The sequence below is a fragment of the Ostrea edulis genome, chromosome 4, assembly GCF_947568905.1.
Source record: "Ostrea edulis chromosome 4, xbOstEdul1.1, whole genome shotgun sequence".
Lineage (NCBI taxonomy): Eukaryota > Metazoa > Mollusca > Bivalvia > Ostreida > Ostreidae > Ostrea > Ostrea edulis.
The window spans coordinates 18,153,523-18,171,629 of record NC_079167.1 but is presented as its reverse complement, the minus strand read 5'-3'; the positions used below and the strand labels follow the sequence as shown (position 1 = coordinate 18,171,629).

General features: G+C 35.8%; 1 protein-coding gene across 1 annotated transcript; it reads right to left on the bottom strand.

Annotated features, from left to right (window-relative positions):
• Positions 1–1,640: 1,640 nt before the first annotated feature.
• On the bottom strand, positions 1,641–17,990 carry LOC125670157 (minor histocompatibility antigen H13-like). The gene is made up of 11 exons (XM_048905158.2): positions 17,748–17,990; positions 16,875–16,973; positions 9,937–10,019; positions 9,556–9,641; positions 8,616–8,701; positions 6,905–7,030; positions 6,497–6,554; positions 5,141–5,261; positions 4,621–4,723; positions 3,712–3,797; positions 1,641–3,148 (listed from the first exon to the last, which is right to left on the bottom strand). Exons 1-11 carry the CDS (start codon positions 17,934–17,936, stop codon positions 3,079–3,081), a joined length of 1,107 nt encoding a protein of 368 aa, XP_048761115.1. The 5' UTR covers positions 17,937–17,990; the 3' UTR covers positions 1,641–3,078.
• Positions 17,991–18,107: the final 117 nt, after the last annotated feature.

Genomic DNA, 18,107 nt, shown 5'->3' with positions numbered 1-18,107 from the left:
AAGTTTAATTGAATAAATTTTAAGTGCAAAAAGGTCATGTTTCGAACACTGTAGCTCAATAACAAGCGTTACGACCCCAGGTTTTTCTTTTTGATTTCCTAATTCTCCTTCAATGTAGAAATCAAAAACACACTTCCCAAAAAACTTGACATTACTCCAAATCTCAGGTCTGAACCTCTTTAAGGGGCATGTGAGGAGGAACAACGGGGATCAAATACCTGGTGTTCAGTGCATTGTGTCATGTGCAACAAGAATATACTTCCTTTAAAGGTTGGAAGCTCGATATTTGAATAATCAATGATGGTGGTAGCACTTGCCCAACAGAACACTCAATGTATCTTGACATATGCAACAAGAATGTACAGTGTATATGGTATATTTAAAGGCAAACACTTGTGTGCGGGTATTACTGTCTTATGACAGCATAGTATTTCATTATTTCTCACCCCATATTGAATCTGCAAATCTGATTCAAAATAGACTAGTTTATCATTCTGTTCTTCCTGTGATAGTGTTGTGGCGAGCTGCATGTACGGCCGTCTTCATCGCATAGCACCATATCTGTAAAACTAAGCTTCACTTTCCCCTGTTATGAAAATTTCAGCCTTTGATATGAAGCAAACCCAAGTAGTGCAGATTCAAGTTTGTTCAAATTGTTGCCCGGGAGTATGTTGGGGTCAAAGTTTTACATGGGAATATATAGGAAAAATCTTCTCATTAACAGCAGTCATCAGTGGCGGATTTAATTAAATTTTATTAAATTACTTTTATTGGGAATCTTACATTTTTTTTTGAAAACCCTTAAAATTTGCGTCATTTTATCAATTTCACCTTATTGAAAATTACAGAAAATAGTAAAAATGACTACACAGGAGACATATTTCTAGCCTTATAAAATCTAAAATCCAGGAGTTTCCGGGCCTTAAGGCACCCCCAGCCTCACAAGATGAGTCATATTTAAATATGCCAGTATCTCCAGGTAGTGCAAATTTTGGGAGGTAGGTTGGGGGTCAAAGTTTTACATTCTTTTTCAAGAGTTACAGGGCCGCACTGAATCAAAATGCAAAGTTCCCAAGTCGTGTGATTCAGTTTTCTATGCTTCTGCGACTAAAGCAGGTATGTTTGAAACATTAATCTTGCTCACAACTTTTGAATGGCGAGTGCAGAGCACTCAATACATATTCATATGTGAATTCCTTGTGACAAGACCTTTCTTTAGGCTGGAAAGTTTTAAACCTGGTGATCTTAACCTTGGAGTTTGACCTACTGTAAAGAAACCCTAACCTAGGCAGTATCTCCTGAACTTTTTAAGATAGCTATTTCATATGTTGTATATGAATTCCTCACTGCATGAACTTAATTTCATACATGATTTTTTTTACAATGCTTATATTGCGACTCTTTGGGGCCACAATACAGGGTCAAAAATTTTCATGGGAATAAGAATCGATAAAAATCTGAACAGCAGGACCAAGATGACCCAGGTGAGTGATGTGGACCATGGTCTCTTGTATAAGATTTACTGCGAGTGTGAAATCATTAAATTCTTATTGAATTCTGACAATAAAATGTAGGAAAAGTCCCCTCCAAAGGCCATGAACTTTAGGAAGTGGTAAACAGACTGAAATTGACACAAATCAAAGAATTTGAATTTGCTTTAATATATTTGAAAAGTACATTTGCCCCTTAATTTTGGGATATATCCATGCATTTTGTTATCTCTGTGTCTTTCAAGTTAACAGTGCAGGCCCATATAAAGTAGGGGGTCCAGCCCACCATTTAAAAAAAAATCTTTTTTTTCTGCTACTCAGAATATTCAAGATTGCCCCTCTTTATACAAACAATGTTTAAAAAATGATAATTATTTCACATCATCATATCATTACAGATCTTTAATATGCATACATCTTCACATCTCTGCCACATCAATGTTTTACCAAAATCCAACAAATATACATAAAAAAACAATGCAACACAAGTAGCCATGGATAATGCTGTAAAAGAAAAATTACATGCCATGAGGTCGCAAAAAACAGACATGATAACTTACTAACCACAAAAAGTACCTTCAATCCACTCATCTTACTCCCAAGTCCTCTACATGCAACACTCTTCAGTACTGATGCAGTGCTGCAAATCATGTGACAATAACAGTGACCCGAATCATGTGACAGAGTGACCCAGATCATGTGACAGTAAGACTAGCATGGCAGTGAAAACTCGGGAAAGTGAGCAAACAATGATTTTGTTATTATTTATATGCCTATAATCATAAATATTTGATATCTAGAAATGGGTCTGTATTTTAAAAAAGAAATCATATAAATGCCCAAACGTTTGAGTCGAGGGTCCTCCTACATTTCTCAAACATTGTAAGGAAGTTCTTCAAATATTCATACCCAATAATAAATATGCATCACTTGCATGAAAATCTATGAAAATATGTAAAAAGCTATGCACAACAGTGTTCTTTCATCATTGAGACTGGTCGGTATGGACATATTATATTTCTTCTTAGGCACATGAATTGCAACAGTGACCGATACATTCATCCTCTCACTTTTGATAAAGCAAAAATGAATATAAGTATGCTTTAGCACAAAATAAATGTTATGTAAAATGATTCAAATTTTCTCAGAAATTCAATTTTCAATCTTCACTTAATTCTATTTGCAAAAAGGTTTATCACTCCAAAAAAAAAATAAAAAAAAAAATAAAAAGTATAGTTTTCTGTGTCTGTTATGTAGGAGATGATCAGAACAGTGATTAATAATAAAATACATTGAGTTTATCCCATCAGATTGCACAAAACAAGATAAAATTCTATACTACATGTATAAATAATGAAATCATGTCATCAAAGAGTCTTTGTATGAAGTTCTGTAAGATTTTACCATTAAATAACTATTTCAGCTTTTAACTCTATCATATAAAACAAAAAATCTATCAACATATACAACAACTTTTAAAATGAAGTCACAACTGCTCAATAAATATGTGTGTGTGTGGAAAAAAAGATGTCAACCCCGCTTGAGTTCCAGGTATGTTGATGGTGAGATGCTGCCCGTTAGAATAGAGTTACTTCTCTTTCTTAGCTTTCTTCTCATCCTCTTTCTCATCCTCCGGTTTCTCAGGATGGTCTTCAAAGCTGAAAGTCAAAATCTGATTTGTACATAGTGACCAATTGCTGTTGTATCACAGTAAAACAATTTGTACAACAGGATTGTTGTCAATGCATGTCAAACTAAAACATTTGTGACCCTCCAGAGAGAGCAATCTTTTTGGTCCCCCAAAAAGGAGGAGTTTATGTCCAACCCCCCCCCCCCCCCCCAAAAAAAAACAAAACAAAAACAACACATCTAACATATAATTACACCAAATTTGAAAAATCTTCCTTGAATATCGAGAGAATGAATTTCTTACAGGAGATACAAAATGAATTTGTCCATATCACTCAAACAAAGGCCAAGGTTTTCAATTCTAATTACTCTGTACAAAAACAACGACCTTCAGACCAACCAAGGAAATTATGAAGAGCATGGTTTCTGTATAATATATTTTGCACATGTGTAAAAGTGAAATTGTTCAACAGACAACAGTTGGATGGACTGGCAGAATGCCAAAGTTGAAAACAAAAGTTTGGTGCGGGTGAGCTACTAAACCCTGCAGATACACTGTACATAAATGAAGCATTGAAGTAGTGACACATACCTGAGCATCTCTTTGAGCTCTCCTTTGATTAGAGCAGTTAGAAGTGGGAAACTAGTGCAAGCTGGCACCAAGTACAGCAAAGCTGGCTGAAAAGAATTGTTTAGATTTAGTCTGCATTCATATCAGAAGAAATACTGTACACAGTGAAATATTTGCTCCCATTTTGTTTTCGTTCCTTTCGCCCTCGTTAAGAGTGGGTGAAACTGTTTTCTCTCATATCTCTCTTTAAACACAACTATCATGTCTTGGCGAATTTAAAATGGGGCGAAACTGTTTGCAAGTGTAGAAAGGCAAAAATAATACAAGGTGACAATAACCCTGTATACAGCAAGTGCTCTTATGTTCTACGTTTCTAAAAACATCATGGCTATAACTTATATCCAATCTCTTTATTTCATTATGTCATGTATAATATGTGTGTGTATGTGTGTGTGTATGTGTGTGTGTGTGTGTGGGTGTACAGCAAAACACAGATGTAGTGAACATACTTAAAATGAATTACATGTTCTAGTGAACTGATTTTCATTCCCTTTTTACATAATAATACCTCATAGGATATAAAGGAGTACATCTATTACAAGGCAAAATAGGGCCTCCCTCACGGTTCACTACAATATTGCTTTACTGTATCGAATCAAGAACTCTTACACTGTCATCTTCACCTACCTGGGCATGTTTAAATACATCTTCACACCACTTCACTTACCTTAGCATGTTTAAATACATCTTCCCACCACTTCACTTACCTGAGCATGTTTAAATACATCTTCACACCACTTCACTTACCTGGGAATGTTGAAATACATCTTCATGCCACTTCACTTCTTACCTGGGCATGTTTAAATACATCTTCACGCAATTTCACTTACCTGGGCATGTTTAAATACATCTTAATGCAATTTCACTTACCTGGGCATGTTTGAATACATGCATGACTAGAATGGTGGCCAACAGGCCCAGACAGTAGGCAAGAAAACTGGCGTAGAAGTAGGTTTTGGAGTTCTTTTTTTGGCTGAAAATGAACAGCATATCTAAATTCATAAAACAGTTCACAACAAATTCTGGTGTATTTCAAAACATACTCTAGTGGCTTACTTCATTTCAAATTCTCCTTTCCAAACATAATGTCAAGAGTTTTTACACAATAAAACTTTAATATGACCACAGATAAACTGTATGTTTTATATATAGAGGAAGATCTGATCTTGAAAAAGATACTTAGATGGATTGATGACGTCTTAAAACAGAAACATGAACACATCTAAACACACATTTTACAATAATCTTGAGACCTGATTTGATTTAAGACCATATTCTCCTCTGTTGGCTTACTCCATCCTACTTCCTCCCTCCCCACTTACAACATTTCACATTACCCACACAATGAATACATCTAATTTGTCCGATATGGAAAGATTTAATTACATACCTGACATCGAACCTAAGCAGCAGAGCAATGAAGATTCCTGGAATGACAATGTCCCCTAACCCCAGCATAGCAAAGTTATTGGCAGCCAGTCCTTTCTCTAGGAGGTCCTGAGGGAACACAACTGTAAGAACAGAAATCACACATTCATTTATACCGCTCATGAAACAAAATGAAACACGATTCTGAATGTTATATTTGGAAGTCTGATCTGTTGGGTGATTAAAAATTTGAGAATAAAATGAAGCATTAAAAATAAATAATTTAACATTAACTTAAGGGGAAACTTTCTAAAACCCACTTTCTCGGTCTGCATTTTATCAGTCTGCATTTTATCAGTCCTAGTGACTCAGTTGTTAGACACGTTGTTCCGTGATTGGCAGTTAATGGATTCAAGCACTACTTGTGTCTTGGCTGTGTCAAACTTAACGATGTTAAAATAGGTAGTGATTGCCACTTCGACAAACACTAAAAATTTAGATGTGCGAGTCAAATGTCCTTTTGAGTGAAAACTTTAAACCGAGGTCCCAAGTTAAGACAGGCATTGGCAAATTAAAGAAACCTCACTACTACAGCCTTAAGTGACATGCATAGGTCTAAAGCACCACTTCACTTATAGTTGGCGATGTCTCAATATGAATAAAATTTTTTTAAAAGGAATGTTAAACACACAAATATATTTGATACTGGCATAATTTGTACCGAAGCTATTAACAAAACATCGATGATGATTTCTTGTTTACAATGAACCTATTTTCTAAACAATAACATTTTCTTATTTACAATAGAGCTATTTACTAAACAATGACAAGCTGTATATCAAACATTGATGATTTCTTGTTTACATTGAAGCTATTTACTAAACATTGACAATTTCTTGTTTATATCTAAGCTATTCATTGACTCTTTTGCAGCCAAGGGCAACTAAAGTCGAAATCTTTGCCCCCTTTGGTGTAGAATGGAAATTTCAAGATCGGTACAAGTCAATACTCAAAGTTTATTGACCTAACAATGATATTCAGTTCATCTGTACCACAGCTTTAAGTCACATATTTATTTATCTACGTAAAATAACTATAAGTGACAAGCCCCTGTGTCTGAACTACTTATCACTACAAAAGCTGCATGTCATTTGTAACCATGAAATTTGAGCCATTTCCAACCCTTTTTCCAATTTCTCTTTTTTTTCCACACTTCGTTTTGCTGTCCTAATAGCAACTTTGCGTTATTTTCCAGGCTTTGCCCCAGTTATACTTGATATTTAGTGCTTATGTTCTATTGGATGTTAACATTAAGCACTGATATTAAAGCTTATGTTCTGTTGGATGTTAATATCAGGCATTGAAATTTATGGCTTACGTTTAATTGGTGCATCAAATGATTTGGCAACTGTAACCATCACATTGGTTCCAAACACCTAGAAAAAAAAAGCCTGGTGGGTAAATCATGTACTCACTAAAATAATTTGACACTTTTCCTGATAGGAGATGGGATATGAAGAATAACTTACCCAGAACACAGTATAAGCAGAATCTTTAGCGAGAATTTAATTTTGGCATTATTAGCAAGAGTGATGAGATCGCTAAAATTGAATATCCCTAGCAATTTATTTCAAATCAAATGTAATAGTTCTTTCCTGGAATTATAAAGTCGCTGAAATTAGCTCTCACTAAATATATATACCCATTTTTATGGGAAAATTGCTAAATTTGTGTCTCGCTAAAAATTCCACTTATAAGGTATATTATAGGCAAATAAATAACTTACCCAGAATATATCGTAGACAAAGAGACCCCCCAGGAGGATGAGTCCCGTGCTGATCCTGTTTAGGGATAAGATTTCTACTCCACTGATAGCAAATGCCAGACCAAACAAGTTGTTGGCAATCCAATGCTGGAAACAAAATGAAAATATCAAAGCATATAAGCATCTTTACTACTGAAAACAAAATAAAACAAGAGGTACTGTGAGCAATGCTCACTAAGAATACCCCCCGCTTACCCCAATCTCCCAAAGGGTGTTGGTAATAGGTATAAACTACCTCTTTTCTGAGTGTAAAAAACAAATGGCATGACAAACCGAACCATATTGCTACTTCGATGTCCAGTGCACGTGACCTTTGACCTTTTGACCCCAAAATCGATAGGGAACATCTTCATCCCATGGGTAGTCCATATGTATAATATGGTGAGTGTAGGTGGAAAGGATACCGCTTTAGAGCCCGGAAACCATATTGCTACTTCGATGTCCAGTGTGTTTGACCTTTGACCTTTTGACCCCAAAATCGATAGGGAACATCTTCATCCCATGGGTAGTCCATATGTATAATATGGTGACTGTAGGTGGAAAGGATAACGTTTTAGAGCCCGGAAACCATATTGCTACTTCAATGTCCAGTGCGCTTGACCTTTGACCTTCTGACCCCAAAATCGATAGGGAACATCTTCATCCCATGGGTAGTCCATATGTACGATATGGTGACTGAAGGTGGAAAGGATAATGCTTTAGAGCCCGGAAACCATATTGCTACTTCGATGTCCAGTGCATTGACCTTTGGACCCCAAAATCAATAGGGAACATCTTCATCCCATGGGTAGTCCATATGTATGATATGGTGACTGTAGGTGGAAAGGATAACGCTTTAGAGCCCGGAAACCATATTGCTACTTCGATGTCCAGTGCATTGACCTTTGACCTTTTGACCCCAAAATCAATAGGGAACATCTTCATCCCATGGGTAGTCCATATGTATGATATGGTGACTGTAGGTGGAAAGGATAACGTTTTAGAGCCCGGAAACCATATTGCTACTTCGATGTCCAGTGCGATTGACCTTTGACCTTTTGACCCCAAAATCGATAGGGAACATCTTCATCCCATGGGTAGTCCATATATGTGATATGGTGACGGTAGGTGGAAAGGATAATGCTTTAGAGCCCGGAAACCATATTGCTACTTTGATGTCCAGTGCGCTTGACCTTTGACCTTTTGACCTCAAAATCGATAGGGAACATCTTCATCCCATGGGTAGTCCATATATATGATATGGTGACGGTAGGTGGAAAGGATAACGCTTTAGAGCCCGGAAACCATTGCGTCTACAGACGGACGGACAACCCGATTCCAGTATACCCCCCCGCAACTTGTTGCGGGGGGTATAAATATCAGAGTATACAAGAGCATCATACCCATCAATCTTTACTACTGAAAACAGACACTAAAGACAATCACGACACTGTTTTATAATAGGCAACACAGCATTAACAAAATTCTCTTTATCAAAGATTACTTCACTTTATATAATCTGATTGCATGATATTAAATCACCCTACCACATTTTAACATGTCTGCTGGTGCTAGGGGCATTAGACTCGTATCAAGAAATAAATACAATAGCTCATACATATTAACAATCCAGTCTCTTAACAGTCTGTTGTACAATATTTCAGACCACCCCCTCCTCCCATGTGATTCCTACCTTCTTCATCAGGTACCACACACCAATAACAGCACATGCTACGTGACACGCTACATCCTTTCTGTCAAACTCGTAATTCATTAGCTCTGTAAAAAAATATGTTAAAGTCACACCACAATAGACAAACTCGTAATTCATTAGTTCTGTAAAAAAATATGTAAAAGTCACACCACAATAGACAAACTCGTAATTCATCAGCTCTGTAAATGAAAAAAAGCAGAGGTGAGCAAGTTCACATACCCAACACTCCAACAGTACTTGACAATGCCTCACATAATGAATGGTAATGCTATGAAAGAACAGGAGAGACGGGCTCAAAATTTTAAGTTCAATGGGGGCAAAAATCCAGAATTTTCTGGGAATATGCACATCTACACAGTGTGTCCTTATTAACTACGAAGTTTCAGGAAATTCTGTTGAGCGGTCTCAGAGGAGTTACGCTGACAAGAACAGGACAGACAGGCTCAAAATTCTAAGTTCAAAAGGGGCATAACTCCCAGAAAAATCACTGAATCAGAATTTCCTGCAAATATGCACATCTGCAAAGTGTGTCCTTATTAACTACAAAGTATCATGAAATTCTGTTGGACAGACGGGCTCAAAAATCTAAGTTCAAAAGGGGCATAACTCCCAGAAATATTATTGAATCAGAATTTCCTGGGATTATGTAAATCTACAGTGTGTCCTTATTTTACTACAAAGTTTCAAGAAATTCTGTTGAACGGTCTCAGAGGAGTTGCGCTGACAAGAAAGGGACTGATGGACGGGTCAAAAACATAATACCCTCCGCAACTTTGTTGCGTGGGTTATAATAAAATTATGTAAAAGTCACACCACAATAGGCAAACTCATATTTCATCAATTCTGTAAATAAATGAGTCACACAACGATAGGCAAACTTGTACTTCAACAGGTCTGTAAATAAATATGTAGTTATTACCTTCTTTTTTCTCTTTCCCTTGAGTAAATATCAGATGATACTCCATGTTTGGGAATGATGCTGGAATATACTTTGAAAACAATGGCCTGTAAGAGAAGCAAATTTCCCTGTTTAAAACCGACATTCTACAGTGTCCTGTATCAGACCATAAATATCATATCATATGGATATATCTGAGTATTCACATTTTTTTAAATCCACCAGTCCCACTGTCAACACTGACAAACATTTTTAAAGTCCGGTGATTTTTTTTATATATAATCAGTCTAAAATACTGGTTATGTGTTAACGGTCAATTTGGAACTTTAACCTCTTTACGTGCAAACATAGTTTGTGAAATTGACTAAACGTTTTGATAACCGAAATGATACAGTGACTTACCCAACAAGGTTGGCGAGAGCAAAAACCCCCAGGAAGAAGAAGTACACGGCCAACAACAGGTTGATGTACTCCTTGGAGAATATCTGTAAAACATTGACACAAATTGTAAATATCTGTAAAACATTGACACAAATTGTAAATATCTTTAGAATATAACCTAGTTTGTCGACCAATCAGATTTCAAGAAGTTGTTCATTAAGTGGCTCACTTATTCATTAAGAATTCCCAACAGAGAGATATCACGTGACTGACTGTGATTGGCTATTTGAAAATAAATTTTATGACATTGTAAATGTTCCCAGCCAATGAAAAACTAGGTTACATTCTAAGCCAGTTAGAGTATATTAACTGAAATCTTATTGGATAAGAAGGGGCTCGCTCACTAACGTTCGCTCCGCCCCTTCTTATCCATTAAGATTTCACTTAATATACTCTAACTTATACGTAAAACATTGATACAAATTGTAAATATCTGCAAAACATTGATACAAATAGTTTACTATCTGTAAAACATTAATACAAATCGTAACTATCTGTAAAACATCAATACAAATAGTAAATATCTGTAAAACATTGATACAAATAATAACTATCTGCAAAACATAGATACAAATAGTAAATAATGCTTTGTACAGTTGTACTTCTTATAGAATATCTGTAAAACATTTATACAAAAGGTCACAATCATTCAAATAGTCAGTGAATAATAGTTTGAACTCAATTTGAATCCCAACAAGTACATTTATCTTTCTATCTTGAAATGCAATGTAAAATCACTTTTTAAGAAACGTTGATAAAATTTTGTTGTATCCAAAGTCATGATAATCCTTGTAATTTATGAAATAGAATTGATACTGTTTAGCCACATCAATGAAAGTTTTATTAAATAAATTCACAGCTGACAATGAAAGCATGTATATGATATAATGAATCTTGATACAGCTACTATAGAAGAGTTCTAGTGTGTATCTATTCTCATATAAAGTTAATTAAGAGTCTGAAGAAACCCCTGTACTTCATAGAAAGATTGACTAAATCCTAAGACAATCAAAGGGGTATTATATTTATTTTTGTCCTGAGACTAAAATCATTCTAACAATATTAAAATAAGAGTGATCAGCCCCTGAATATCACTATAAAATGTTTTCGATTATGAAAACAACACAAACTTTTAGCCTCTAAGGTAAATCCATACTCACATTATATCTGATCAAAGTATAGAAAGTGTATTTATTTCCATTAAAACTAATGAATTGTCAAATATAATATATAGGTCATCCCACTTTTAACATGTGACATACATTAACAGAATCATATATATCAACCTCTGAAAATTGCAATTTTCCCTTCTCATGGGGATCTGGGTTAAAATAGGTCCTCCGTACCCCTTTCTTGTTTTAAGAGGCAAATAAATGGGACAGACCTTTGGATGAGACCGCAAAAACTGAGGTCCCATATCCTATAGTGTTGAAAAATCGGGAAAATTTCATAATTGATCAAAATCGGAAGAACTGTACATCGATATAATTGGTATTTGCATGTACTTAATAAATGTTTATTATTTGAGGTTTTAAGGATATGTGCAACATACACACATCTATTTAGCCTATTAACGAGGAATGGAATGGCTGTTTTTTAGCCATGACATCCAGTTTGGCTTAATTTACTTTAAAAAAAAAACACCAAAAATTTCAGACGTCTGACTTGGCTTTCCCTGGATATGGATATATATATCAAGTTATCAACTAATCAGATACTCCTCTGACTCTTACCCCCGCTTTTATATCGTGACATGTGCAGAGGAGGATCAGAGCTGATTCCATATTGTAAAGTGATAATTTAGTGACACCAGCTGGTGTCGCTGCATTGCCTACATTTTACAACTTTATTTTGCGGATCTACCATCCAAGACACGAGGATTTGGTTATCGGATGATTATTCTACAAGTTAATCTTGACTAATACTATGCATTTGCCATGTTAAAAGCTCTAGCACTGACAAATGAAGCATCACTTTGCCTTAAGTCTCCTCGCCATTTGATTTCTTTGCCCATGATGACAGCACAAATACACAAAATTCCAATCGGAGTCAAAGTAGCCATGGTTAACTTGAAGAATACTCACCCGATAACTGAATCCTATCTAGATCCGTAGAACAAAGTTGTAAACAGTAACCAAAGCAGTGACACTAGCTGGTGTTGCTGAATTCCCACTTTCAATTTGGAGTCCACTCTGACCCCCCCCCCCCCCCCCCCTCGCAAATATCACAATATAAAAGTGAGGTAAGAGTCAGAGGGAGCTCGAATTAGTTAATCAACTTCATGATCGTTGAGTTGATTTCAACATCCATAATGATGATATCACTTCTCCCTTTTCAAATGTATCAATTTAATTAATGCATACATGGTTAATTCGTTTATTGTAGGTTTGTGTTGGGGCAACAATCGATTATGAACAAGAGGCCCATGGGCCACATCGCTCACCTGAGTCACCTTGGTCCATATCAGAAGATTTTCCATATCTATTTGCATGTAAAACCGTAGTCCCTATTATGGCCCAAACCTTCCCCTGGAGGCCATGGTTTTTGCAAACTTGAATCTACACTATGTCAGAAAGCTTTCATGTAAATGTGAACTTCTTTGGCCCAATGGTTCTTGAGAAGAAGATTTTTAAAGATTTTCCCTATATATTTGTATGTAAAACTTTGATCCCCTATTGTGGCCCCATCCTACCCCAGGGGGGGGGGGGGGGGCATGATTTTAACAAACCTGAATCTGCACTATATCAGAAAGCTTTCATATAAATCTCAGCTTTTCTGGCTTAGTGGTTCTGGGAAAAAGATTTTTAAAGATTTTTCCTATATATTTGTATGTAAAACTTTGACCCCCTATTGTGGCCCCATCCGACCCCCAGGGGCCATGATCTTAACAATTTATAATCTGCACTATATCAGGAAGCTTTCGTATAAACCTCAGTTTTTCTGGCTCAGTGGTTCTTGAGAAGAAGATTTTAAAAGATTTTTCCTATAAATTTGTATGTAAAACTTTGATGCCCCCCTTGAGGCCCCATCCAATCCCCGGGGTCCATGATTTTAACAAACTTGAATCTGCACTATATCAAAAAAAAAAAAAAAAAAAAAAACAAAAAAAAAAAAAAAACTTTGACCCCCTATTGTGGCCCCATCCAACCCCCGGGGCCATGATTTTAACAATTTAGGATCTGTACTATATCAGGAAGCTTTCATATAAATCTCAGCTTTTCTGGCTTAGTGGTTCTTGGGAAAAAGATTTTTCCTATATATTTGTATGTAAAACTTTGACCTCCTATTGTGGCCCCATCCGACCCCCGGGGGCCATGATCTTAACAATTTATAATCTGCACTATATCAGAAAGCTTTCGTATAAACCTCAGTTTTTCTGGCTCAGTGGTTCTTGAGAAGATTTTAAAAGATTTTTCCTATAAATTTGTATGTAAAACTTTGATGCCCCCCTTGAGGCCCCATCCAATCCCCGGGGTCCATGATTTTAACAAACTTGAATCTGCACTATATCAAAAAAAAAAAAAAAAAAACAAAAAAAAAAAAAAAAAACTTTGACCCCCTATTGTGGCCCCATCCAACCCCCGGGGCCATGATTTTAACAATTTAGGATCTGTACTATATCAGGAAGCTTTCATATAAATCTCAGCTTTTCTGGCTTAGTGGTTCTTGGGAAAAAGATTTTTCCTATATATTTGTATGTAAAACTTTGACCTCCTATTGTGGCCCCATCCGACCCCCGGGGGCCATGATCTTAACAATTTATAATCTGCACTATATCAGAAAGCTTTCGTATAAACCTCAGTTTTTCTGGCTCAGTGGTTCTTGAGAAGATTTTAAAAGATTTTTCCTATAAATTTGTATGTAAAACTTTGATGCCCCCCTTGAGGCCCCATCCAATCCCCGGGGTCCATGATTTTAACAAACTTGAATCTGCACTATATCAAAAAAAAAAAAAAAAAAAAAAAGCCGAAAAAAACAAACAAACAAAAAAAACCCCAAAAAACTTTGACCCCCTATTGTGGCCCCATCCGATCCCCGGGGTCCATGATTTTAACAATTTAGAATCTGTACTATATCAGGAAGCTTTCATATAAATCTCAACTTTTCTGGCTCAGTGGTTCTTGGGGAAAAGATTTTTAAAGATTTTTCCTATATATCTGTATGTAAAACTTTGACCCCCTATTGTGGCCCCATCCGACCCCCGGGGGCCATGATTTTAACAATTTAGAATCTGTACTATATCAGGAAGCTTTCATATAAACCTCAGCTTTTCTGGCTCAGTGGTTCTTGGGAAGAAGATTTTTAAAGATTTTTCCTATATATTTGTATGTAAAACTTTGATCCCCTATTGTGGCCCCATCCGACCCCCGGGGGCCGTGATTTTAACAATTTAGAATCTGCATTATATAAGGAAGCTTCCATATAAATCTCAGCTTTTCTGGCTCAGTGGTTCTTGAGAAGAAGATTTTTAAAGATTTTCCCTATATATTTGTATGTAAAACTTTGATCCCCTATTGTGGCCCCATCCGACCCCCGGGGGCCATGATTTTTACAATTTAGAATCTGCATTATATAAGGAAGCTTTCATATAAATCTCAGCTTTTCTGGCTCAGTGGTTCTTGAGAAGAAGATTTTTAAAGAGTTTTCCTATATATTTTTATGTAAAACTTTGATCCCCTATTGTGGCCCCATCCAACCCTCGGGGGCCATGATTTTAACAATTTAGAATCTGCACTACCTAATAAAGCTTATCTATAAATTTCATCTTTTCTGGCCCAGTGGTTCTTGAGAAGAAGATTTTTTAATGACCCTACCCTATTTTTACCTTTTCTTGATTATCTCCCCTTGGAAGGTGGCCTGGCCCTTTATTTTAACAATTTAGAATTCCCTTTACCTAAGGATGTTTTGTGCCAACTTTGGTTGAAATTGGCCCAGTGGTTGTTGAGAAGAAGTTGAAAATGTGAAAAGTTTACAGACGGACGGACGCCGGAATACGGGTGATCAGAAAAGCTCACTTGAACTTTCAGCTCAGGTGAGCTAAAAATGGAATTGCTTATCGGAAATGACGAACCAAAAAGATCGACAATCGTTTCATCACTAAAGTCTTAGCAGGTGTGGTACGATAAAGATCCCTCCCTGCTTAGAAGCCATACGAACCTAGCATAGGCCTAAATTTTGCAGCCATTCACAGGCAATGGTGACATCTCCATATGAGTGAAAGATTCTCAAGGGGGATGTTAAACAATATACAATCAATCATGCAACTTTCCCTAAACGGCATTATCAAAATTTCACAAAAACTGGTTATAACAATATATTAATAGTATTCATAACAATTTCATGAAACTGTGTCTTACAAAAATATACAAAATGTCTGTGAAAAATAAAGGAATCGCATCGCATGATGGGCTTGATAAAGAAATCAATAAAAAGAGTTATTGCCCTTGAATCAGAATTTAGTCAATGATCATTCATATATATATATAACTTTGACTTTTGAAATATTTTATGTTTAAAGGATTTTTTTTACAATAATTATCAAAAAAGACTCCAAAAAAATTTATGTTCCTATCATGCATAAATCTAAATAAATCATTGATTTTGCAAAATCTTATGACATCACATCACAGGTTAGTGGATTTACTTTAATGTGGATTTTATTTCTATAAATTTTACATTGACAAAAGAAGGCTGGTATCTTATGAGAAAAATTTTATGCATAACTTCCTTGGTACATAACTCTAGAGAATATAATATTATAATTGTGGTTGTCCAAAAAGTATTACCATGATTACAGATTATAAATATGATATGACTTTCAAATACCAAACTTTTTGGCTGAGTTATCAACTTTGCCTTACTGCAACTCACTTAACATTAAATTAATCTTAATTGTTTAATGTTAAGTGACTTAACGTAATGTTAACATTATGATAACAAGATATGAATCCACTCTGACTTTTATTGCGCGTTGAACGTAATTTGTAGGGCATGTCACTTCTGGATTACAATAACAACCAAGTAAAGAAGCATGGAATACTTCAATTGCTATCAAACTCCTCCATTAAAATGCTATTTTACAAAGAAAGAAATCACTACAACCATTTATAGGAAAATGCATTTGATTAAATTATGAGAGCTGGCGAGGAAAATAAATCTCGTCTAGGAAATATCTTGAGGATATCAGTAAACCTTCATGCTTTGCATCCAAGGATACCGGATTTTTTTCCACAGGTCTGAAATTTGGCAATTTGCTGGCCCAATATTGTGCTTATAGTTTTAGCAGAATAAATTTTGGTTTACAAGGAAGTTTTCTTTCTAGCAAATACTGAAATCGCAATTGGGTGCATATTTGGCATGCGAAATATTGGCGGAAAGCTATCTAACCGCTAAAATAAGCCAAATTTATCACCCTGCGGAAAAAACCCGCTATACGGTATGCGTCTAAATGCGCCTTTGACTTCCATCTAATTTATGTCCAGGTACTAAACACCAATTGTGACTTGGATCATCAACATAGGAATGTGCATAGCTTTTTACGAACTGTCTGCTAGCGAAACACCATTCGTATCAATGTCAACCTTGCCCTACAATTGGTTACTATCACGTGACCATGGTGTATAAACATGAAGTCTAATCGGTCGTTCCGGCACATCTTGAAAGTTCTTAACATTTATAGATACATATCCTTGCTACAGGAGAATCATACTGTATAAATTCATTATTGCAATGTGATTGTAATAAAAAAAAATTATGGTGGATAAATTCATTATTGGTATTATTGTGTTTGTTACTTGTAAATTAATGCTTTTTTGTGAATAAGCAGGGTATTCAGAATTATTTCATGATGTCTAATCTCCAAGATAGATCAGATGGTAGATTCATCATCGTTAACTTACCTGAAAAATGAGATAAATTCCAAAGAGAGTGCCACTGGCGATGAATGGAAACATTGCTGCATCCTTATGAGACATTGTCTCTGGTTTATCACCAGACTCCTGGAACAAGAAAATACAAATTATAGATTATCATGTTGAAATACAGAGAGCGGACATTGAATATAACAAAAGAGTGAAACCTCGTTATCTCGAACTCATTACGACCAAGAAAATACATCATAGAGATATCCGAGGATTCAAGATATCTAGAGTAAAATACTTGAAGAATTAGTGCTTAGGACTTCTGAATCACTTTGATATATCCATGCTATTCAAGATATCAATGTTCGAGTTACCGAAGGTCAACTGTAATTCATCTGGAAGCAATGTTTTACTGTTCTCTACATTCCATATTATTACCCAGTAGTTAGAATAATCTGATCGTATCTCGAGGCAGGCCATCACTGGGTCCGTAGGACATTATCATTTTAACGATAGAACATTCTCTCTAACTTCACAGGTCTTTTTTAATAAATAACAAGAAATCCCTTGCAAGCTAAATGCTAAACTATTCCTAGCTAAATGTTACAAAAAAATTATTGAATTTACCAGATTGACATGTTAAAGTTTTCAGCAATACAACAAATATGTTCTACACTGGATATATTTCAAACTTTATGTCGTATCACATATGTCGATTATCTTCAGCAGCTGTCCATCTTAAATTCGTCATCACACGATATTTAAGAATATTTACACACATTTAAATTAGCCATTACCTCTTCTAAGGTGGAAATACTATATGATCGTTTCAATACTTGCTGTAGAAAGTTAAAATACAAGTGTTTGAAAATGATTTGGAGAACCACATGTGTGAATGCAGAATAAGCTTACCCTTTGATCCGTATGGTACTTCACTGAGCGCATAGCACCATAGAAAATCGGAAGAACAGCCATGAGACATAAACTTCCATACGCAATGGCCATCCCTTCTGGGGTGGCAGGGATTTTAGTTGTAGCATTAGCTGCTGTTTCGTTCATTGTCGCATTGACAGCCGGCGCATCTGTAACAGTGTCTGCCATGTTGACAGTAAGTTCCGTGAATCGTCACAATCTCGCGAGATATGAATAAAAGCGCCCTCTATCATTTTAAAGCGGTACGTCAATTTACCCTAAAGTACCCAATGGAACTTATTTGATATTGTTCTTCGTCTTATACTAATTTGTTTTAAAGCTAATAGGGTTTGAATACTG

What these genes read in the sequence shown, in the direction of transcription:
- LOC125670157 (XM_048905158.2), bottom strand. Translation starts at nt 17,936, where the DNA reads ATGGCAGACACTGTTACAGATGCGCCGGCTGTCAATGCGACAATGAAC. An exon ending in TGTGGTACCTGATGAAGAAG is followed by an intron (nt 7,031 to 8,615) that starts GTAGGAATCACA and finishes TTTTGTTTCCAG; the next exon opens with CATTGGATTGCCAACAACTT. An exon ending in ATTTGATGCACCAATTAAAC is followed by an intron (nt 5,262 to 6,496) that starts GTAAGCCATAAA and finishes CTGTTCTTACAG; the next exon opens with TTGTGTTCCCTCAGGACCTC.